This window comes from Oncorhynchus masou, chromosome 27 (assembly GCF_036934945.1).
Source record: "Oncorhynchus masou masou isolate Uvic2021 chromosome 27, UVic_Omas_1.1, whole genome shotgun sequence".
NCBI lineage: Eukaryota > Metazoa > Chordata > Actinopteri > Salmoniformes > Salmonidae > Oncorhynchus > Oncorhynchus masou.
Window position 1 is genome coordinate 41322373 of NC_088238.1, and position 24196 is coordinate 41346568.

General features: G+C 46.0%; 1 protein-coding gene across 3 annotated transcripts; it reads right to left on the minus strand.

Moving 5' to 3' along the window:
- Positions 1 to 1250: 1250 nt before the first annotated feature.
- LOC135516175 (ATP-sensitive inward rectifier potassium channel 10-like) lies at positions 1251 to 23828 on the minus strand. 3 transcript variants are annotated; one of them, XM_064940272.1, is made up of 6 exons: positions 23273 to 23828; positions 19085 to 19450; positions 18627 to 18838; positions 17678 to 17809; positions 17314 to 17491; positions 1251 to 5690 (listed from the first exon to the last, which is right to left on the minus strand). In XM_064940272.1, exons 2-6 carry the CDS (start codon positions 19446 to 19448, stop codon positions 5275 to 5277), a joined length of 1302 nt encoding a protein of 433 aa, XP_064796344.1. In that variant the 5' UTR covers positions 19449 to 19450; positions 23273 to 23828; the 3' UTR covers positions 1251 to 5274. The 3 variants fall into 3 exon arrangements, with proteins under 3 accessions (XP_064796344.1, XP_064796342.1, XP_064796343.1); XM_064940270.1 differs by having other exon boundaries at positions 19085 to 19456; XM_064940271.1 differs by lacking the exon at positions 23273 to 23828 and having other exon boundaries at positions 19085 to 19691.
- Between the last annotated feature and the right edge of the window lie 368 nt (positions 23829 to 24196).

The window sequence follows — 24196 nt, forward strand, 5'->3', positions numbered from 1 at the left end:
CTCTATGGACAATTCCTTCGACCTCATGGCTTGGTTTTTGCTCTGACCATGCACTGTCAACTGTGGGACCTTTATATAGACAGATGTGTGCTTTTCCAAATCATGTCCAATCAATTGAATTTACCACAGGTGGACTCCAACAAGTCAATGTGTCTGATTACTTCCAAAATGTACTGTCTTAATATTCAGGTGGTTTATTCATACTAGCTGCAAACTCATGCCATCCTCTTACACTACATAGACAAAATATATGTGTTTGTGAGTCCCCCTCTACCATCGTTGCAGAGCATGTGCACTATACTAAATTGTCCTGGAGCATTTAATATCCAATGTGTATTTGTAGGAGTTATTCCAAACTGTCCATGAAAGGCTGAAAAAATACATAGTCACATATAAATCATTTTCAAAGACACAAGTAGGCAAGTCAGACACTAGCAAAATTGTGAAGAAGCGGAATAATCAAATACTGTAAGTGTGGGGGATAACAGTAGGGTCCTTGCTGGCAAGTTATTAATTACACTTTGGATGGTGTATCAATACACCCAGTCACTACAAAGATACAGGCGCCCTTCCTAACTCGGTTGCCGTAGAGGAAGCAAACCGCTCTGGGATTTCAACATGGGGCCAATCACTGGTCACTTTAAAACAGTCACATGGTGGTGATAAGGGAAAACGAAGAATGAATCAACAACATTGTAGTTACTCCACAATACTAACCGGATTAAACAAAATGAAAAGAAAGAAGCCTTTATATAATAATAACATGCATCCTGTTTGCAACAAGGCACTAAAGTAAAACTGCCAAAAATGTGGCAAAGCAATTCACTTTTTGCCTTGAATACAAAGTGTTATGTTTTGGGCAAATCCTATACAACATATTACTGAGTACCACTGTCCAATTTTAGTGGTGGCTGCATTATGTTATGGCTATGCTTGCAATCGTTAAGGACACACTTTTTACTTTAGCATTATCGGGTATTGTGTGTAGATGGCTGAGAAATGTATTTTATATATTTTTTCTATTCAAGCTGCAACACAACAAAATGTGGATTAAGTCCAGAGGTATGAATACCTTCTAAAGGAACTGTATTTGCTATTCTGTGAGGGCCTACGTTCCGAACCCACTTCGGTGCTTTAGGTGCCAAGGATTGTAACGTGTGTAGAAGGGAGATTTCACGATGTGAGAAATGTGCAGGAGGGCTGTTACGGCTTTCTAGGTGGGAAGGAGAGTCGGACCAAATTCGGCGTGGAGATTGCGATCCATGTTTAATAAACAAACGTAAAACACAAATCAATTACAAACACTACAAAACAAAGAACGTAACGAAAACCGAAACAGCCTATACTGGTGTAAATAAACACAGCACAAGGACATCAGGACACTAAGGACAATCACCCACGAAACACTCAAAGAATATGGCTGCCTAAATATGGTTGCCAATCAGAGACAACGATAAACACCTGCCTCTGATTGAGAACCACTTCAGACAGCCATAAACTTAACTAGAACACCCCACTAAGCTACAATCCCAATACAAACACACCACATACAAAAACCCATGCCTCACCCTGGCCTGACCAAATAAATGAAGACAAACACAAAATACTTCGACAAGGGCATAGTCAGATCGAGTGTACAGTTGGATAGAGAAAGCACCGTGTCAACTCTGGGGGTGCCCATGCAGATTGTTTAGGGCCAAGTCGTGTGATGGGGTGGGATTTTGTTGGGGATAGTGTACAGGTGCAGGGTTAGATGGTGGTGCAATTTGAAGGTTTTCTCATTCTCCTTTCCCCTTTTTTTATAATACTTCCTTTAGGGGAACTGAGAAAGGCAGTAATATCATAAGCGTCTAGTCTGCTTGAAATTCACAAGAAGTCCTTCACCATAGCAGTCATTCTGAGTTCAGGTTTTGAGTGATAAAAGATTCAAATAGTTGGCTATTCATTTTCTGGCTGGATTCCGATAGGAATTACTAATCACTTCACGAACCAGCGTGTTGTGACTCGCAGGTCTGATGTGGTCCATGAGTCAGGATCAGACTATAGTGTCGATGATAACTAAGCCATAACTAAAGGCCTTATGAAATGTATCATTTGTGGTCATACAGGGTTTACTTTAAATTGAAACGCAATTAACTTAGGAAGGCGCTTGGTGAAGGCTTCTTTGAATGCAACAACCATTTCACTGTCACTAACAAAATAAGTCATGGGTGGGTATCTCTCACATTCACTCAAAAGACATGCTGGGTTGTACAGTATGCAAATAGGGTAGTGTTCCAACACCCTCAGTGTTTAAAACCTATACGCCTTGTGCTGAATAAACGTGTTTATGTGACTAAAAAGTGTTACAGCGAACAAAAATGTTGCGCCGTTTACAATCTAAACACTGTGCCGTGGTTTCATCTGAATTATTTGACTCGTTTAAATCCAAATTCAGATCCTAAACACTTTGTTTTACGGTGTACGGTGATGTTCCATTATTAGAGATGGGCCCTGGCCTGGCAACGCATTATGAACAATCACAGACATGGTGCACGTTCAGCAGGACATAGCATATAAAAATATTCTATGTAAAACAAACAGCTCTGTGTGACATGTAGAATAAGGAATCAGGTCAGCTCTATTCGTGGTATTTCTATCTGCAACATTCGACAACGTTTGGCTACTTAATGTGGCCCTGATGAACCAAACCCTTTGACCTACACAGCTCTGACAGGCATTACAAAATACATTTACTGGCACCATAGAAAAGGATGTCAATATCCTCTGAATGGCAATGCTAATGATATCATGATAGAGAGGAGTTGGTGTAATGTACTGTCGTGGCCAAAAGTTTTGAGAATGGCACATATTCATTTCCACAACGTTTGCTGCTTCAGTGTTTTTAGATATTTTTGTCAGCTGTTACTATGGAATACTGAAGTATAATTACAAGCATTTCATAAGTGTCAAAGGCTTTTATTGACAATACAATAACATGAAGTTGATGCAAATAGTCAATATTTGAAGTGATGACCCTTCTTTTTCAAGACCTCTGCAATCCACCCTGGCATCCTGAATGATGCAGCCCATTCTTGCATAATCAATTCTTGGAGTTTGTCAGAATTTGGGTTTTTGTTTGTTCACCCACCTCTTGAGGATTGACCACAAGTTCTCAATGGGATTAAGGTCTGGGGAGTTTCCTGGCCATGGACCCAAAATATTGATGTTTTGTTCCCTGAGCCACTTAGTTATCACGTTTGCCTCAAACTGTTCATGGATGGTTGGGAGAAGTTGCTCTCGGAGGATGTGTTGGTACCATTCTTTATTCATGGCTGTGTTCTTAGGCAAAATTGTGTGTGAGCCCACTCCCTTGGCTGAGAAGCTTTACTGTTGGCATGACACAGGACTGATGGTAGTACCCACCTTGTCTTTTCCGGGGATTCATCGGAGAAAATGACTTTACCCCAGTCCTCAGCAGTCCAATCCCTGTACCTTTTGCAGAACATCAGTCTGTCCCTGATGTTTTTCCTGGAGAGAAGTGGCTTCTTTGCTGCCCTTCTTGACACCAGGCCATCCTCCAAAATTCTCAGACTCACTGTGCGTGCAGATGCACTCACACCTGCCTGCTGCCATTCCTAATCAATCTCTGTACTGGTGGTGCCCCGATTCCGCAGCTGAATCAACTGTGGGAGACATTTCTGGCGATTGCTGGACTTTCTTGGGTGCCCTGAAGCCTTCACAACCATTGATCTGCTCTCCTTGAAGTTCTTGATGATCCGATAAATTGTTGATTTAGGTGCAATCTTACTGGCAGCAATATCCTTGCCTGTGAAGCCCTTTTTGTGCAAAGCAATGATGACGGCATGTGTTTCCTTGCAACCAACCATGGTTGACGGAGGAAGAACAATGATTCCAAGCAACACCCTCCTTTTGAAGCTTTCCAGTCTGTTATTTGAACTAAATTAGCATGACAGAGTGATCTCCAGCCTTGTCCTCGTCAACACTCACACCTGTGTTAATGAGAGAATCACTGACATGTCAGCTGGTCCTTTTGTGGCAGGGCTGAAATGCAGTGGAAATGTTTTTTTTGGTGTTCAGTTCATTTGCATGGCAAAGAGGGACTTTGCAATTAATTGCAATTCATCTGATCACCCTTCATAACGTTCTGGAGTATATGCAAATTGCCATCATACAAACTGAGGCAGCAGACTTTGAAAATGTATATTTGTGTCATTCTCAAAACGTTTGGCCACGACTGTACTGTAAAAATGACATTGACATATCAAAAGGCATAAGTGTTCAGGTTTTGAAGTGCATTATGAATACGAAGTACATACACATTCAGAATTGCACTCACATTGACTCATATAAACATGCTTGCACACGGACACACACACAGCGAATGAAATTAGGAAGTTAGTCCCATTACTCTCCATTGTGTAAAGTACAATTTTCCACCAAGTTAAAGTGCTTTTAGTATTGTTAACATACATCTTCAATGCATATATTCCAGTGAAAAGAAAACAGACTCTGAACATCAGGGTTGGTGTCAATTCCATTTCAATGCCAGACAATTGAGGATGTACACTGAAATTACAATTATTTTCAATGCTTTTCAAGAAGGACCATTTGGATTTGGAATTTGGTTTACTTTACTTTTTTGACTGGAATTGAAACGTAATTTACCCCAGCCCTGCTAAACATATATTCATAAGAATGAGTACTGGCTTTGTTCGCATCGATAGGGACAAATACACATACATACAATATGATATATTCAGTCAAAATCCTTCAAGAAAAATTGTTTGTTTTCCAGTGCTTCCACTCCCAGTACCTTTTTGTGTAAAAAACAGACAGTACCATAATTCTGTGATTATGTCCAAGTAAACCATGTTATGTTCACATAAACCAGTCAACCTTTATAGTTACACAAGTACTTTCATTAAAAAAATACAGACATATGAAGTTTAAAAAGCCCCTTTAGTTCATCTTTGATTACAGTACAGTAAACCCAGATGGGATGTACAGTATGTTGTCCCTTTCCAGATTATTGCTTGTGGAATCCTCATCAACCACAAGGGGTGATACATTCCCATCAAATCCAAAACACAAGTGCATATGTGTGTAAGTGTGTGTGTTTTGTGTTCACGTTTCCCAACAGGGGAGCAGCTCTTCTCTATTGCATTCAATAATGTTTTCTCACTTGATAAGTGTTCAATCTCGATACGTATCTCCTATCATATCTCCTTGCTCTCTCATTGCATCCTACTCGTGCTCTCTCTCTCTCTCTCTCTAGACATTGCTGATACGGACACTGAGAAGACTACTATCTCGCCCCATGCCCCTCCCCCTCTCCTCCCCTCTATAGCCCTCCTCCAGTTTGATCTTCTCCGGGTCTGCCCCTTCCTCCGTGCCCCCTCTGTTGCTGCCATGGTAAAGGGAGGAGCGCATGGCTGGGCTTGGGGGCGAGGCCTGTTTGACGAGGGGGGTGGTCTTTGTTTTGGCCACCTTGTCAAAGAAGGCGAAGTCGGCCACATACTTCCCCGAAGGGGACAGGGAGATCACGGGGGGGAACTCATACCCCCACAGGATCTCGTCAGGCAGGTAGGAGGTGCGCACCTGGCAGGTGGCGGAGGTAGGCTCCACCGTGGCACTCATGATCACCAGCAGCTCAAAGTCTGCCAGATCCGGATCCGTCCATCCCCCTCCTACGACAGAGAGAACAAACGAAAGATGCAAACTCTTCAGCACTAAATATGCATGAGCCAGAATGGGCTGTAACAATAAAAGGCTAAATGTTATATCTTGACTTAACATCTGGTTTCTCTGCTGAATCCAGATCACAAAATGTATGGACTAAATGGCGTGGGACTTCCTTGCGTAAAACCAAGGCTAAAGTGCACCATGGCGACTGAGCTATAAACACAGTCCATTGAGAGAAGTTAGTGTGTGGCCTCTTACCATACACACACTCTTTTTCCACAAGCCTGCTCCAAAACATAAAACCCACACAGCTACTCACAAAAACACACACTGACTGTAAACACAAATGACTATACTCATAAAGAACATCAAGCACACTGTTCAAGCGGTTGTTCCTGAAAGCCGATCACACATTCATACAAAGACCCATTAAAGAAAACATATACATAATGATACCATTAACATGCGCATCACCTTTCACTAACACACGGCCACCATTACACAAATAATACGCGACAAGGCATATACACTCCAACAAGCACACACCTGCGTCAACAGCCCACACTCAGAGATGTTCCGTCATCTGTGAAAACAGCCCTTATCCTAACCTGAACCCAGTACTGCTCTCACTGAGGCAAAAACAGTGTTTCGTAACACACACACATGCCCATGCACGAACGCACAAGCACACACACATGTATGCATGCACCAGTGGAGGCTGCTGAGGGAAGGATGGCTCATAATGATGGCTGAAAACCATGTATTTGATACCATTCCACTCCAGCCATTACCACAAGCCCATCCTCCCCAATTAAGGTGCCAGCACGCACACACATACATACATACATACATACATACATACATACATACATACATACAGTACAAAATGCATGGTATGTGGTAGACAGTCTAGTTAGTCAGATGAGCTTTTTCTTCAGAACCTGCCCCAGTTCCTACGCCAACACCATAACACCACTCTCTCAAACGGCTAAGTCCGCCCTCTCTTGGCACAGGCCTGAGGCCTGAGAAGTGAAACAAATTACCCCAGCTCAGAGCCGTTTCACTAGAGAAGTAGGCAAAACTTGAGACGCTGCTGACGGTGTTTGCAATTCCCCCAAACAAACAAAAAAACAACTCTCAGAGAATGAGTGCACAACTGGTAGTCGCTTATACAGTTGGTTGGAAGTTTACATACACTTAGGTTGGAGTCATTAAAACTAGTTTTTTAACCACTCCACAAATGTCTTGTTAACAAACTACAGTTTTGGCAAGTCGGTTAGTATATCTACTTTGTATATGACACAAGTCATTTTTCCAACAACTGTTTACAGACCGATTATTTCACTTATAATTCACTGTATCACAATTCCAGTGATCTGAAGTGTACATACACTAAGTTGATTGTGCCTTTACACAGCTTGGAAAATTCTAGAAAATTGTCCTGGCTTTAGAAGCTTCTGATGAATTATGTCAATTAGCCTGAGTCAATTGGAGGTGTACCTGTGGATGTATTTCAAGGCCTACCTTCAAACGCAGTGTCTCTTTGCTTGACATCATGGGAAAATCTAAAGAAATCACCCAAGACCTCAGAAAAAAAATTGTAGACCTCCACAAGTCTGGTTCATCCTTGGGAGCAATTTCCAAATGCCTGATGGTACCACCATACAAACAGTACGCAAATATAAACTCCATGTGACCATGCTGCCATCATACCGCTCAGGAAGGAGACGCATTCTGTCTCCTAGAGATGAACATACTTCGGTACGAAAAGTGCAAATAAATCCCAGAACAACAGCAAAGGGCCTTGTGAAGATGCTGGAGGAAACAGGTACAAAAGTATCTATATTCGCAGTAAAATGAGTCCTATATCGACATAACCTGAAAGGCCGCTCAGCAAGGAAGAATCCACTGCTCCAAAACCACCATAAAAAAAGCCAGACTACGGTTTGCAACTGCACATGGGGGCAAAGATCATACTTTTTGGAGAAATGTCCTCTGTTATTATGAAACAAAAATAGAACTGTTTGGTCATAATGACCATTGTTTTGTTTGGAGGAAAAAGGGGGAGGCTTGCAATCTGAAGAACATCATCCCAACCGTGAAGCAAGGGGTTGGCAGCATCATGTTGTGGGGGTGCTTTGCTGCAGGAGGGACTGGTGCACTTCACAAAATAGATGGCATCATGAGGAGGGACAATTATGTGGATATATTGAAGCAACATCTCAAGACATCAGTCAGGAAGTTAAAGCTTGGTTGCAAGTGGATCTTCCAAATGGATAATGACCCCAAGCAAACTTCAAAAGTTGTGGCAAAATGGCTTAAGGACAACAAATGAAGGTATTGGAGTGGCCACAAAGCCCTGACCTCAATATAGAAAATGTGTGGGCAGAACTGAATAAGCGTGTGCTAGCAAGGAGGCCTACAAACCTGACTCGGTTACACCAGCTCTGTCAGGAGGAATGGGCCAAAAGTCACCCAACTTATTGTGGGAAGCTTGTGGAAGGCTACCTGAAATGTTTGACCCAAGTTAAAAAAATTTAAAGGCAATGCTACCAAATACTAATTGAGTGTATGTAAACATCTGACCTATTGGGAATGTGATGATAGAAATAAAAGCTGAGAAATCATTCTCTCTACTATTATTCTGACATTTCACATTCTTAAAATGAAGTGGTGAGCCTAACCGACCTAAGACAGGGAATTGTTACTAGGATTACAAGTCAGGAATTGTGAAACTGAGTTGAAATGTATTTGGCTAAAGTGTATGTAAACCTCTGACTTCAACTGTATGTCATTCAGATGGCTAGCTGCCCGGCAAAGGCTGGCTAGTATTACTTAACTAGCTAGAAGGATGAAGTAAGAAGCTAACTTGAAACAGAGCCTGCCTCAGCAGGATAAATAAATTGGTTACTAAGTTCTCATAATTACTTTGCATAACAAAGTAGGCTAATGAGACAGACAGTGATGTGGTGCTCAGTGGTGAGGCTTGAGGCAGACTGCAATGCAAACAGGAGGGAGTAGAGGAGACAGAGCAAGGGAGAAAGCAGAGAAAGAGGTCAGTACAGTGGTTTCCAAACTTGCTCGGTGCCCCATGTGGGGTCCCTGAGGAAAATCTGTACTAATCTTATCATACAAGTTATGAACATCTCCACATGGCCTATCTTCAAATCAAAATCAAATCAAAGTTTATTTGTCACGTGCGCCGAATACTTACAGGCTCTAACAAATAGTGCGAAAAAGGTGTGTGTGTTGTGTGTGTGTAGTTAAGTAAAGAAATAACACAACAGTAAAAATACATTTGAAAATAAGAGTAACAAGGCTATATACAGACACTGGTTAGTCAGGCTTATTGAGGTAGTATGTACTTGTAGGTATGGTTAAAGTGACTATGATGAACAGAGAGCAGCAGTAGCGTAAAAAGAGAGGTTGGCACGTGGTGGAACACAATGCAGATAGCCCGGTTAGCCAATGTGAGGGAGCACTGGTTAGTCGGGCCTATTGAGATAGCATGTACATGAATGTATAATTAAAGTGACTATGCATATAAGATAAACATTGAGTAGCAGCAGCATAAAAGAGGGGTTGAGGGGAGGGACACAATGCAAATAGTCTGGGTAACCATTTGGTTACCTGTTCAGGAGTCTTATGGCTTGGGGGTAAAAACTGTTGAGAAGCATTTTTGCCCTAGACTTGGCACTCTTGCCGTGCGGTAGTAGAGAGAATGGTCTTCGACTGGTGTGGCTGGGGTCTTTGACAATTTTTAGGGCCTTCCTCTGACACAGCCTGGTGTAGAGGTCCTGGATGGCAGGCAGCTTTGCCCCAGTGATGTACTGGGCCGTACGCACTACCCTCTGAAGTGCCTTGTGGTCGGAGGCCGAGCAATTGCTGTACCAGGCAGTGATGCAACCAGTCAGGATGATCTCGATGTTGCAGCTGTAGAACCTTTTGAGGATCTCAGGACCCATGCCAAATCTTTTTAGTTTCCTGAGGGGGAATAGGCTTTGTCGTGCCCTCTTCACAACTGTCTTGGTGTGTTAGGACCATTCGAGTTTGTTGTTGATATGAACACCAAGGAATTTGAAGCTCTCAACCTGCTCCACTACAGTCCCGTCAATGAGAATGGGGACGTGCTCTGTGATCCTTTTCCTGTAGTCCACAATCATCTCCTTAGTCTTGGTTACGTTGAGGGATAGGGTGTTATTCTGGCACCACCCGGCAAGGTCTCTGACCTCCTCCCTATAGGCTGTCTCGTCGTTGTCGGTGATCAGGCCTACCACTGTTGTCGTCTGCAAACTTAATGATGGTGTTGGAGTCGTGCCTGGCCATGCAGTCATGGGTGAACAGGGAGTACAGGAGGGGACTGAGCACGCACCCCTGGGGAGCTCCAGTGTTGAGGATCAGCGTGGCAAATGTGATGCTACCAACCCTCACCACCTGGGGGCGGCCCATCAGGAAGTCCAGGATCCAGTTGCAGAGGGAGGTGTTTAGTCCCAGGTTCCTTAGCTTAGTGATGAGCTTCGAGGGTACTATGATGTTGAACGCTGAGCTGTCGTCAATGAATAGCATTCTCACATAAGTGTTCTTTTTGTCCAGGTGGGAAAGGGCAGTGTGGAGTGGAATAGAGATTGCATCATCTGTGGACCTTTTTGGGTGGTATGCAAATTGGAGTGGGTCTAGGTTTTCTGGGATAATGGTGTTGATGTGAGCCATTACCAGCCTTTCAAAGAACTTCATGGCTACGGACGTGGGGGCTATGGGTCTGTAGACATTTAGGCAGGTTGCCTTTGTGTTCTTGGGCACAGGGACTATGGTGGTCTGCTTGAAGCATGTTGGTATTACAGACTCAATCTGTAATACTCCAATCTGTGATAGGCCCATGGCAGGGAAGGGTGTTGCGGGCATATTCCACCCACACCAGCTCCTGGCTCCAGGTGGTGGGGTTGGCGGAGACGTGCTGCACCCTGAGCTGGGTCACCTCCTTGGCAGAGGGTAACTTGAGCAGAGGAATGAAGTGGGCAGCCTTGGAAAAGCGATCCACCACGGTCAGGATGGCGGTGTTGCCAGCAGACGGTGGGAGACCTGTGACAAAGTCCAAGAGATGTGAGACCAGGGGTGATGAGGGACAGGCAGAGGTTGGATGAGGCCAGCTGGAGCTTGGCGAGGGGTTTTGTTTCGTGCACAGACCGTGCAGGCGGCAACAATGGCGGAAACGTCGGGAACCATGGTAGGCCACCAAAAGCATTGTCGCACAAAGGCCAGGGTCTGCCGGGAGCCCGGGTGGCAGGCAAGCCTGGAAGAATGGGCCCACTCCAGGACTGCGGAGCGGACAGCGTCAGGCACGAACATCCGGTTATCTGGACCCCATCTGCGTTCACTGGGACCGCTGCGCCTCCCAGACCTGTTTCCCGATACCCCAGCTGAGTGCTGTCGCCAGGCACGAGGTGGGAAGGATGGTCTCGGGCTCCGGGGTGGTAGCTGTGGGGTTATAGCGACGAGACAGGACATCCGGCTTGATGTTTTTGGACCTCGGTAGGTAGGAGAGGGAAAATTTGAACCGGGTAATTAGCAGGGCCCATCTCGCCTGGCTGGAGTTGAGGCTCTTAGCAGTGCGGAGATACTCCAGGTTTTTGTGTTCGGTCCAACACAATGAACGGATGTTCCGCCCCTTCAAGCCAGTGCCTCCATTCCTCCAATGCCATCTTCATCGCGAGAAGCTCCCGATTCCCCACATCGTAATTCCTCTCCGTGGCGATGAGGCGGTGGGAAAAGGCACAGTGATGCAAATTAAGATCCCAAAATGCCCAGTTCGTAGAGGTGAGGGCAGACAGGAGGGAAGCCAGGGTGCTGTAACCCCAGATAAAAGGGTGATAAAAGTTGGCGAACCCTAGGAAGAATTGCAGCTGCACCCTGGACATAGGCTGAGGTCAATCCACCACTGCTTTCACCTTCTTGTGATCAATCTTGACACACCCAGCAGAGATTATGTAGCCCAGAAAGGGAATGGTGGAGCTATGAAACTCGCACTTTTCCGCCTTAACGAACAACTGGTTCTTCAGAAGGCGCTGGAGAACCTGCTGGACACAGAGCACATGCTCTTTGAGGGAGCAGGAGAAGACGAGGATGTCATCAATGTAGACAAAGTGGTTCACCGTGTTGCGGAGAAAATCATTCACCAGAGCCTGGAACACGGCAGGGGTGCTGGTGAGGCTTAAGGGCATGGCCAGATATTTGTAGTGGCCGCTGACCGTGTTGAACGCGGTCTTCCACTCATTCCCCTCTCGTATTCGCACCAGGTGCTAGGCGTTTCGTAGATCCAGCTTGGAGAACACAGTGGAGCGGCTCAAAGGCCCAGAAAATGAGTGGTAGCAGATAACGGTTCTTTACAGTGATGTCACTGAGTCCCCGGTAGTCGATGCACGGGCACAGGGTCTTGTCTTTCTTTTCCAGGAAGAAGAATCCTGCGTCACTGGGAGAGGAAGAGGAACAGATAAATCCAGTAGCTCGGGAGTCCCCAATGTAGTCATCCATAGCCTTGGTTTCAGGTCCCGATAGTGAGTACAGACTCCTCCGGGGCAGCGTGGTGCTAGGGAGAAGGTCAATCTCGCAGTCATATGGGCGGTGCGGCGGAAGGGAAGTGGCCCGAGTCTTGCTGAACACATCCCGGAGATCCTGGTACTCCACGGGAATGGTTGAGAGATCTACAACCACCTCTGAGGACCCAGGAAGACGTCCCGGTGAAGGTTGCACTGACTTCAGACAATGGGCGTGGCAGAACAGACTCCAGCCCATGATGGCACCCATAGACCTGTTGATGAGTGGGTTGTGTCACTGGAGCCAGGAGAATCCCAAAACCACTGAGATCTGGAGGAACTTCATGTGCAGGAACTGAATGGTCTCGCAGCTTGATGGGAGTGGTGTTATGGGTGACCTGACCTATAGATCGACCAACGCTCTAACATCCACGGGAATGGAGAGTAGCTGAATGGGAATGTTCGGCTTAGAAGCCATTGTGGTGTCCAAAAAGCTCTCATCAGCCCCGGAGTCAATAAGGACCCGGAGAGATTCTGACTGGTTTCCCCACAGCAGAATGACAGGGTACGAGTAAGGGAAGCAGAAAACTTCCCCATATGGCCCACCAGAGTACTCGCTCCTACCCATGAGCCTGGTCTTTTACCAGGTAGAAAGACAAAATGACAAACTCTCGCAATGCAGACAGCTCCTTGTGCTGATCCGGTGTTGCCGTTCCGCTGGCGATAGCCCAGGCCTGCCTAATTGCACGGGCTCGGGATACAGTGCCTCGGCCCTCCTCGGTGACTCTTGAGGAAGTTCGGAAAATCTTGGGTGCTCTTGGCTACGGGACCATCGGGGACTTTAGGGATGACACGGAGGCGAGGTGGAATCCCTGGACATGGGATTCCGAATTTCCTCTCCATCCGTCGTTCCCGCAATCGCCCATCGATGCAGATGGTCAAAGCGATGAGGGTGGTCAACATCTGTGGGTATCTCCCGAGCCTCAAGCTCATCTTTAACCTCCTCGAGACGCCGTGCAGGAACATGACGAACAGTGCTTCCGACTTCCACACACTCTCCGCTGCCAAAGTACGGAAACCCACCACATAGTCGGCCACTGTGCAGGCATCCTGCCAGAGCTGGATTTGTTTCCAGGCATTTTCTCTCCCAGAGAACGGGGCATCAAAGCCCTTCCTCACCACTCCCACAAACCCCTCCAGGCTTGCGCATATAGCCGGTTCCCATATGGACGGTAGCCCAGGTGAGAGCCCTTCCAGACATCAACGTGCGATCCGAGGGGAAGGAGGAGGGCTGAAGCTCTAAATTGCAGGCACACTGAGCTAGAAACGCCCGACAGGTGCTCGGCTCTCCTTTAAAGTGTTCCCGGAGGAGGTAACTGAGGCTCCCGGGAAGGTGGGGTGGCGCTGCTAACCGCCGAGTTGCTGAGGGGCGGTGGGGTTACCACCGTGGCAGGCTGCCACCCAGACGACCCGCGGAATTCCTCGTGCCTACCAATGGAGGCTCCTTGGGAGGAGATGGAGCTGCGCAGCTGGTCCGGGTCTGCTGGGTCAGTCATGGCCAGTTCGTATGATCAGGTATGAAGGTAAGACCCAGATGTAGACCACATTGAATAAACAATAGTTTAATATTCGAACAGGGGCATGCAATGGACAGGTCAAGGCTGGCAGCGGTCAGTAAACCAGAGGTGGGGCAACAGTACCAGACGGCAGGCAGGCAGGCTCAGGGTCAGGGTAAGGCAGAGCTCGATAATCCATAGGGGGGCAAAGGTACAGGTCGTCAGGCAGGCTCAGGGGCTGGCAGAGTGGTCAGGCAGGCGAGCTCGGAGTCAGAACAGGCAAGGGTCAAAAAGAGAATTTTACTTGTCACCGAGCTGCCTGTAAATTACTGTCAAATTCATGGTAACCCCTTTCCATTGCAAAGAGGTCCAGATATATCTACAGAAATCCATCACGAGGAGTTGCAAGCAGAGCTACTGTGAGAGGAGGCCGTATTAGAAGCTAGATCCATAGATACTGCAGGGGAAATGATTGTAGTATTATGTACTATTAGTATTATGATACTTCTCATAGTAGTATTATGCATGCTGCTTTTATACAGTATTAAGATTTGATCAGATATTACTTACATTTTCAAGGTACACCGCATGAAGCCAAAGCAAAATGGAGTGTTATCTGGGATCAGGCATCATTAAAAAGCCTTTTTATGTGTACAGTAATACAATACCATATAATCTGAGCACAGTCAATTTAACAGGAGTCTGGCGGCTCAACTAGACAGAAATTCATGATAGACAGGAAATAGAGAGAGAAAGAGAACTGCTTCGGTGAGTAGAGAACGATGGGGTGCACAGGAAGAGAGATGTAGAGAGATAAGCATACATACATACCACACAGTGCTGCAGATAAAACAGAGAGGAGTGAGCGTCAGTATCAGAGAGGAGTGGAGAGGTAGAGCAGTGAAGGAGTGGAGAGATAGGAAGGGGAGTCAGTATCAGAGAGGAGTGGAGAGGTGGAGCAGTGAAGAAGTGGAGAGATAGGAAGGAGAGTCAGTATCAGAGAGGAGTGGAGAGGTAGAGCAGTGAATGAGTGGAGAGATAGGAAGGAGGCAGTATCAGAGAGGAGTGGAGAGAGGAGTGAGAGTCTGTATCAGAGAGGAGTGGAGAGGTAGAGCAGTGAAGGAGTGTTGAGGTAGAGCAGTGGAGGAGTGGAGAGGTAGGAGTGAGAGTCAGTATCAGAGAGGAGTGAGAGTCAGTATCAGAGAGGAGCCGAGAGGTAGAGCAGTGAAGGAGTGGAGAGATAGGAAGGAGTCAGTATCAGAGAGGAGTGGAGAGGTGGAGGAGTGGAGAGGTGGAGGAGTGGAGAGGAGTGAGAGTCAGTATCAGAGAGGAGTGGAGAGATAGGAAGGAGAGTCCGTATCAGAGAGGAGTGGAGGGGCAGCAAAGGAGTGGAAAAATAGAAGTAGGGCAGTGATGGAGTAGAGAGTTAGAAGCAAAGGAGCGAAGCAATAGAGCAGCAAAGGAATTGAGAGATACACTCTTAGAAAAAGGGTTCCTAAAGGGTTCTTCAGGTGTCCCCATAGAATAACACATTTTGGTTCCAGGTAGAACCAAAACTCCTCTGTGGAAAGGGTTCTACCTGGAACCAAAACTAGTTCTTCAAAGGGTGGGGGACAGCCAAAGAACCCTTTTAGGTTCTAGATAGCACCTTTTTTCTAAGGGTGTAGAGCAGTGAAGGAGTGGAGAGGGAGTGAGAGTCAGTTTCAGAGGGGATAGGTAGAGGAGCGCAGGAGTGAAGAGGTAGATCACTGGTCAGTGTGGGTCAGTAATAGCCCTGTGGTTAGTGGTAATGAGAGGTGTGGTGGAGCGGTAGAGCAGCGTAGTAGTGGAGCGGTAGAGCAGGGTAGTAGTGGAGAGGTAGAGCAGCGTAGTAGTGGAGAGGTAGAGCAGCGTAGTAGTGGAGAGGTAGAGCAGGGTAGTAGTGGAGAGGTAGAGCAGGGTAGTAGTGGAGAGGTAGAGCAGGGTAGTAGTGGAGTGGTAGAGCAGCGTAGTAGTGGAGAGGTAGAGCAGGGTAGTAGTGGAGAGGTAGAGCAGGGTAGTAGTGGAGTGGTAGAGCAGCGTAGTAGTGGAGCGGTAGAGCAGCGTAGTAGTGGAGAGGTAGAGCAGCGTAGTAGTGGAGCGGTAGAGCAGCGTAGTAGTGGAGAGGTAGAGCAGCAGAGAGGTAGAGCAGCGTAGTAGTGGAGAGGTAGAGCAGCGTAGTAGTGGAGCGGTAGAGCAGCGTAGTAGTGGAGCGGTAGAGCAGCGTAGTAGTGGAGCGGTAGAGCAGCGTAGTAGTGGAGCGGTAGAGCAGCGTAGTAGTGGAGCGGTAGAGCAGCGTAGTAGTGGAGCGGTAGAGCAGCGTAGTAGTGGAGCGGTAGAGCAGCGTAGTAGTGGAGCGGTAGAGCAGCGTAGTAGTGGAGCGGTAGAGCAGCGTAGTAGTGGAGCGGTAGAGCAGTGTAGTAGTGGAGCGGTAGAGCAGTGTAGAGGTAGATCAGCATTCAGAGTGGGTCGGTAATAACCCCGTGGTTAGTGGTGATGAGAGGCCTGTCCTCCTGTAACAGGATCCCCCGCCCCTCACTGTATCGGACTGTACCCCATTGTCTTCTAATGAGACACCCTGGCACCCACTTTCACACACACACATTCCACAAACACACACACACACAGAGCGAGAGAGAGAGCCCTCTCCCGGTGCGGTCCCTCAAAACACACACATAGTATGTAAGAATACACACATAAACATTCAGTACGCATATATACACATACAGAATGCATGCGCACACACAGACACACACACACACAAACTTACTCCCCCATCCCTCTACTGCCAATGTCCCCTCTCTCCATCACAACACTCATCTCGAACCTCCCTAAATTCACCCTTCTCTTTCTTTCCACACAGAATGGTTTCAGTCCCCAACGGACCCTCTCCTCCCATTGAGGATCAAGATATATGAGATGTAAATGATAGCAACAACTTCACCTACTTTACACGGACTGTACAGTACCGTAGTTCACTAAACCCCCAAAAACACTGCTACAACAGCACCTTGGGAAGGAGAACACTACACTGTACCTGTAACTACACTATGCCTGCCTACTATATTACTCCCATGTGAAGACATGGCTTTCAGGACACTTGACATAAAATGGGGCCTATAGAACAAGAATACACAACACCAATGACTCTTCAGGTGTCAGGCAAGGTTACTCATCATACATGCGCAAAAAAACCATAATGGTGGCGTTTTCCAGCAGTCAATGACCAAAAGCGCACTCTTTGGCTTTGTGTGTGGAATGTTATTCATATGTCAAACTGTTTTGTTATATTTCAGTCTTCTGCGATGTGTATAGAAAGTGTAATATTGGGATGCAAACTCAAAATTGAATACATTTCATCTCTATATCTGACAGGTGTCTTCTTCTTTTTAAGCCCATAACCATGTGAGTGAGGCGTATACTTTTGTTTCACAGTAGATTTGTTTAAGACGACCAAGAATCTCTCTGTGTGACCCTGATTTAGCCCGCTGCAATAAAAGTGTCAACTCTATTGAGACTCGTACCCTTGATGGCCCAGGCTCTGAGTGGGCTGCTGTCATCAATGATGTGGTAGAAGGTGAGTGGGAGGATGAGGAAGGGGCTGTCGCTGGACATGTCCACCTGGAAGGGAACGTTCCTCTGGTCCAGTCGCACCGTCTCCCCCTCCTTGGTCTGGGATGTCTGGAGCAACTTCCCTGTTACCTGGTAGCAAAAATGGAGTCATATTAAATTGTATGACGGTACATGTGTGAGAATCCTGAATAAGCTTGACAACATGACGACAACCTATATCTACCATGGTGATCCCATTTTTTTCAGGAAATATGTTTTTCTTTTTGTAATACTCAATCACTAACACACACAGAGACACACACACACTATCTCTACCGAGCAGCCCAGTAACAGGCTCTTGCGCATGTTGGCCACTCGGATCATGAGGCAGGGTCGGCCCTCGTGATTGGACACCACGGCGTGCCGGCTGAACTTCACTGTCTCGCCTCTCTTCTTGGGCCGCGCCACCTGAGGAAGACAGGGGGGGGGGGAAGAGTGTGTCAGAGCCACACAATGTAGCATGGTGAACTACACTACCCACAATGCTACAGGTAACATGTCCTGTTTATTTGTTAGGCTTGTTAACAACCTGCTGTCCGTCTCCTTATCAATATATACAGTACAGTACATGGCATGCACTTCCTATCATTTTAACCTCCAGCCCCAACACACGCACACACACACACACACACACACACACACACAACTGAGTGAAAAATAAAGAAAGGGCTTGTAAGTCTTATTATTGAGGGGCCAGAATGATAACCCTGACCCTCGTAGATAAGAGAGGAGAGGAGAGGAAAGGGGAGGATAATTAACACTGTTGTTTCCACAGGAGTCCAGTGCTGAGTCGGGCCAGTGCATATAGTTGTACTGTTGTGTGTTGTATGTATGGATGCAGTGCATATGGTGGCCAGACTATATTACCGAACATTGGTCATGTGTGTCGATCCAAAGTTCAAATGTTTCATAGTATTGGGCACTGAGTGTACAAACTATTAGGAACCCCTAATATTGAGTTGCACCCCATTTTGCCCTCAGAACAGCCTCAATTCGTCTGGGGGCATTGACTACAAGGTGTCGAAAGCGTTCGACGGGGATGCCGGCCCATGTTGACTCCAATGCGTCCCACAGTTGTGTCAAGTTGGCTGGATGTCCTTTGGATGGTGGACCATTCCTGATGTACACAAGAATCTGTTGAGTGTAGTGTGGTGCTGGGCTTTATTAATGAATGGGATGGTAATCGTAACCATGATATTGATATGCCCAGGACACGGTGAGGTACCTTGGCGAGGAAGGTTCCTGTGATGAAGATCTCCAGAACCATGGTAACGACAAGCTGGAGGATGAGGAGGATGATGGCGGCAGGACATTCCTCTGTGATGCAACGAAAGCCGTAGCCAATGGTGGTCTGGGACTCCAGCGAGAAGAGGAACGCCCCCGTTAGGGTCTGCACCTGCATCACACACGGGGTGTGGTTGGACGGCGGGTCAAACTCTGGAAGGAGGGAGAGCAGAGATACAGGGAAAGAGGCAAGGTTCTGAGCAGATTGTTTGACATGCCAGGCGGTTGAAGAACAAATTGCGGATATGACCCGAGTAAGGGCTAAACTAAGGAAGGCACATTCTTCCACCTCTCTCATTCTCCCTCTTCTTGACTTACGTTCTGTATCGCCTTCTCTCTCTTTCTCCGCCCCTGCCCTCTCCACCCTCTGCTCCCCCTTTCCCCTCCCTCCATCCTCACCTAGCAGGTCTCCATGCACCAGCGCCACCAGGTACCACAGAACCCCGAACAGGAACCAGGTCCCGGCGAAGCTGGCCGAGAACAGGAAGAGCTTGTAGCGCCACTGCATGTCCAGGAAGGTCGTCCAGATGTCACGCAGGTACAGCGCCCCGCGCCCGCTCACGTGCTCGATGCGCACGTTGCTGTGCCCGTCCTTGGAGAGAACGCGTCGTCTCCGTCGGAGCGCACAAACCGTTGCCGCTGCCTCCCCTGCCGCCACCCCCACCGCCCCCAGCAGCGGCTTCAGAACCTCCGTCTGGGTCATTGAGTGACACACCTTCTCGGGGGAGGAGCCACGTGAGGACGGGGGAGTGGCCGAGGTCATGGCTGCAGCTTTATGGGAGGAGAGGGCGAAAACCAGGGTTGAGGGGGAGATTGAGTGGATAAGCGGGAGGAAAAAGGAGTGTGAGGGAGAGGGGTGAAGAGGGCAAGGGGGTCAGAAAGACGAAGAGATAAAGTTTATGAAAAACAAGTTGAAAAGATGGGGTTTGTGAGAAAGGAGAGAATAGGAAAGGAATGGAGGAGAAAAGTTGATAAGGGGATGAATGAAAGAGATGACAGGAGTGGAACATTTTTTTGGGGGGGGGACATGGAGAGAGAAAGATAGGGAGATTATAAATGTGACACACAATAAAATTTTCCAAGTGGACAGAGACAGGCCTGTTGCTGTCCAAGGTGGTCCATTTAAAACGCTCTCTTACTCGTTCTCTTCATCCCTCTCTTTTCAGATGGAGCAGCAGCTCCCCTTTCAAAGTAAAAATCCCCCTTTCAGAGTGAAGTTGCAGCTGTCTTTTCACGTAAAAAAAACAACTCTATAATGCTAAGGGACTCCTGTGTCTGCAGCACATCAGGCTGGCTCGATCGAGAGGGACAGGAACAAGGCTCACTTATTCCCCATTCAAACACTGGAATAGAAAAGCAGCATGGAGTATCAAATCAAATTGTATTTGTCACATGCGCCGAATACAACAGGACTAGACCTTACTTACAAACCCTAACCAACAACGCAGTTGGGGGAAAAAAAATATAGACCTAAAAAAAAATAAGAATAAGAAAATAAAAGTAACAAATAAAGACAAAGAAATATCTGTGAATGAGAGATGCTGGATCAACTGTTTACAAATGTGGTTTAATCCCTGACATGGTCTGACATCTCTTTCATTATCCCTTCATCCCTAACAGTTAATATAAAAAAAGGTGTAATCGTCTTACTACTTTACACTTTTAGTGGTTGTGGACTTTCATAAGACCTCAAACTATTACCCTATAATAGGGGGCCTATAATAGTTGATTACGTTGATGATTAGACTCACACTTCCCCAGTGGTCTACTACCACGTGCAGATGGGACATTCATCGGTCCTTCTACAACTGTCACTTATTGAGCTTATTTTCACCTCCCAATAAATGTGTTTCTGTGTCAGAGAATGAATTACGTGGTGTGGTTTGTGGAGGCAGGATAGCCTGAAGAATATAGCTTGTGTGTTATCGGGGCTAGTAAGAGGCATGTTTCTCCCCTTTGTGGATATGGATACTTGTTGTTTGTGTGTGACTTTGGCCCGAGCATCCTTCTGGATGTCCTTCTGCATCCTCTCTCTCTCTCTCTCTCTCTCTCTCGCCTTCTTTCTTTCGCTCTCACACTCTCGCCCTCTTTCTTGGCTAAACGGTCCCATTTGTCTCTTCCTGCCTCTGCTTTCCGGATCCAGTCAAAAATAACCAACCGTAGCAAAGCCAGAGAACTAGGCACTCTGATACACACTCTCCTTTCTGGCCTTTCTCTCTGTGTCGCCACTCGCTTGCTCTATTCCTTCCTCTCTCTCTCTCTAGTGCTGGAGCTCACTGTGAGTATGAATAGGGATCTGTTTAAATGTCTGTGCTCAGAATACTAAGATGGGGGGGGGGGGTGAAGCGGCACTTGTGACAGGCTAAGTGCATTCACAGCTGACCTCTGAACCTTACAGAGGCCCCTCCCACACATACAGTAAACACTGACTCACATATACAGGGACATACACAACAATGTTACACCAATGTTAACTTTTCCTGAAACAATGACTGTGACACGTTATCATTGTCATAGACCAAACTGTTACAATTATTTCCGCTCAATTCAGTATTCCTTTTAACACTTCTGTGTCTTCCTCTCGACTATAGTCTCTCTTCATCCCTTTCTCCCTCTCTCTATCTCCCTCTGTCCTGTGTTCACAAGAATCCTTTGTTTAGAGAGTAGATGAAAGGGACAAAAGCCACCATTGAAAAATACGAGTGAGTGAGAGAGAGGGAGAAAGTGTGTGTGTGTGACCGTATGTGTGTGATCATATGTGAGTATATGTTGGAGAGTGTGAGGGGGCAAGCGAAAAGGGGAAGGGAGGATTGAGAGAGGGAGCAAGAGTGAGAGGGAAAGATATGTGGAGAGAGAGACAGAAGGTGTATTAAAACAGATTGGTGACCAAAAAAAGATGCTCATTAGTATTCCTGAGCGTTGCACTTCACCACACTCCTTCCTTCCCCTGTGTGTTCACCCTACCCAAATCCCCAACCTCTATACAACACTCCAACGACCTCCGAGCATTTTTTTCCCCCACGCTGCTGACAACTATTTTTGTCTGCTCATACAGGAGTAATACAGGCCCAGTACACTAATATTGTGAAAAATGAAGCCATTTTTATTCTGATTTATCAGCACCCCTACTTCCATGTACATGAACAGTATAAGGTGTAAAGAAAATCCCCTCCCCCCACACACAGCCTCTCCAAACACTGCGACAAGTAACCCATACAAATTCTTAAAACAACTTCTTAGCCAAACTATTTGTGTTTCAGGTACTCAAACTACCCACACACTGGCCCTTATCAAACATCTCCAAATAACCCTTTCAGTATGTCTTCCACACTGTACCCTTACCAGTCTACTGAGGGCAACAGTGTCAGTTTGACACATTGGTAGACTTGACTTGACTGCAGCCTGGGAGTGAGTGGTCTGGAATGTCCAATTAAAATGTCATGGGGTCAGGTTGTCTTCCTACAGGTGTGATTTAGAACACTCGCCATGGCCAATACAGTATCTACAGTATAATATACAGTATAATATACAGTATAATATATTGTCTACACTAAACGCCAGTATCTAAACACTTTTCTCTTCCACTTTAGACATGAGGCTGTTACTGTTACTGTGTTTAAACAGAAACTCCAGATACAGCCGTGCCTCCAGCAAAGTGGGGATTGATTCCTAAACAGACTCAACCAAGTCGACAGAAATGTTACATAAACACCTGTAGGATCCATTCAGATCAAATACTGTCACTAAATACATAGTTTTATTGATTGACTGTGTAGTCAATGCTGTAACGGTGACTAGAAAAATGGACTTATTATTTCGGTGATGGAGAGGAGGAAGAAAATGATTCCAGCATCCAAATGGTCATTTTAGATACTGTATATGCAGGTTTTCACAAACTGCAGCCCCTCTTATAAATGCCACAGACACAGCGGGCTACTGTAAAAAAAAAAAAAAAAAACACTCACCTGTAGCCTACATAGTACAGATGTAGAATCTTAATTTGATCACTCTTTTGATTGCTGAGAATTTTCCTTGCATTTAGCAAACTTGTAATGTATTCAAGGTTTACAAAAAGCTTCTCAATATTTTGATTTGCCCTAACAAAAAAGTATCTACCTCTACAAAAAAATACCCATGAATTATAATCAACATAATAATTCACATTTACTGTTCCTGCAGGATTTTTTTCCTTCTGTAACAAACTGGCTCAAATTAAGATTCTACATCTGTAGCACTCATCCTGTTCTCTCTGTGTGGATGCACCTGTGCTCTCTCTGCTTATGTTCTCTTTGCAATACCAAGCCAAAGTAGCATTCAAATGGTTTATTTCTTTATTCTATGGTTATTACTCATGAAGAGGGTGGAACATGCATAAATATTTTTTTGTTCATCAAGTGAGTGCTGGCCTTTATATATAGGCCATATATCTAACTATCCCTGCTGTCGCTCATGTGAGAAGTCACCACATCCTGTTGCTCTGTCGCTATCATAACAACGTGGAGATGCATTAAGTTATGGGAATGGTGATCTAGTAGTAAAAACAAATTGAATTCAGGCCTATTGATTAATGTGCTGGTCATCACTCACCTTTTGTTGCAATTGTTGAATGCAATTTTGAAACTTGGAAAAAGTTGTTTGTATCGCCCAAAAACCATGAAAAGAAATTGATATCGCGGAAAGAGCAAGTTGACTATTTGCCTTTTTGGTTGATCAGTGCGACCTCGTGCATTTGAAGCAATGCGCACTTGTTGACAGTTCTCTCACACGGATGTTCACAAGACCCAACTTTCATTGTCTACAGATTTTGATCCTGATTATAGTTCTACATATTTCCGTTGTAATTCTAATAGGCCTAACAACATGACAGTTAGTTCAAATCAAACAGGTTTCAGTAGCTAAGACCGAATTTAGGCTACCAAACACAAATCAGTGGTTGCTCTGAAGCTGAAGTGTCAGTCGATACTGGTTCCGATTGACTGTTGCAGAGTTATTATGTAATAAAGTAGTTTCAATGTCCCCGTTGAATCTAAAGCTGTGATGGTTCTCGGGTTCATGTAGAAGTTGGAGTGTCTCTCTTCTCTGACATTTTCTCTTGTCTCTCTTTATAAATGGAAAAAGTAGCCTATTCAGTCACTCAACTGGACACAGGACATTTTAATTCATTAATTCAACTCTCCTCCCAGTTTCTCCTCCCACCCTATCGCTCTCTCTCTCTCTCTCTCTCTCCTTCCCTGACTGTACACTGTAAATGGGTCCCTTGTTGAGGGTTCCTCGACTGTTCAGCCTTTGTCAACTTTCTCATGTAAATTCCTGATGGTTGAGATACAAACCTGGAAGTTATTTCACTATTAGAAAGCATGTAGGTAGTTACAAATCAGAAGTAACAAAATACACTTTATTGAGTCCTTGGCTCCTCGCAATTTTGCGTCGGCAAAGTTGGCCAATGGTTTGACTGGCCAAATGTTGGCTTTGCTCTGTGAGGCCATGTCATGTCCGCCTGCAAGGAGAGAA

Coding starts and splice junctions, on each gene's coding strand:
- LOC135516175 (XM_064940272.1), bottom strand. CDS start 19,448: ATGACCTCGGCCACTCCCCCGTCCTCACGTGGCTCCTCCCCCGAGAAG. Junction 17,810..18,626: donor CAGGAACCTTCCTCGCCAAG/GTACCTCACCGT, acceptor TGTCTTCCTCAG/GTGGCGCGGCCCAAGAAGAG. Junction 5,691..17,313: donor CAGAGCCTGGGCCATCAAGG/GTACGAGTCTCA, acceptor TCTCTGTCGTAG/GAGGGGGATGGACGGATCCG.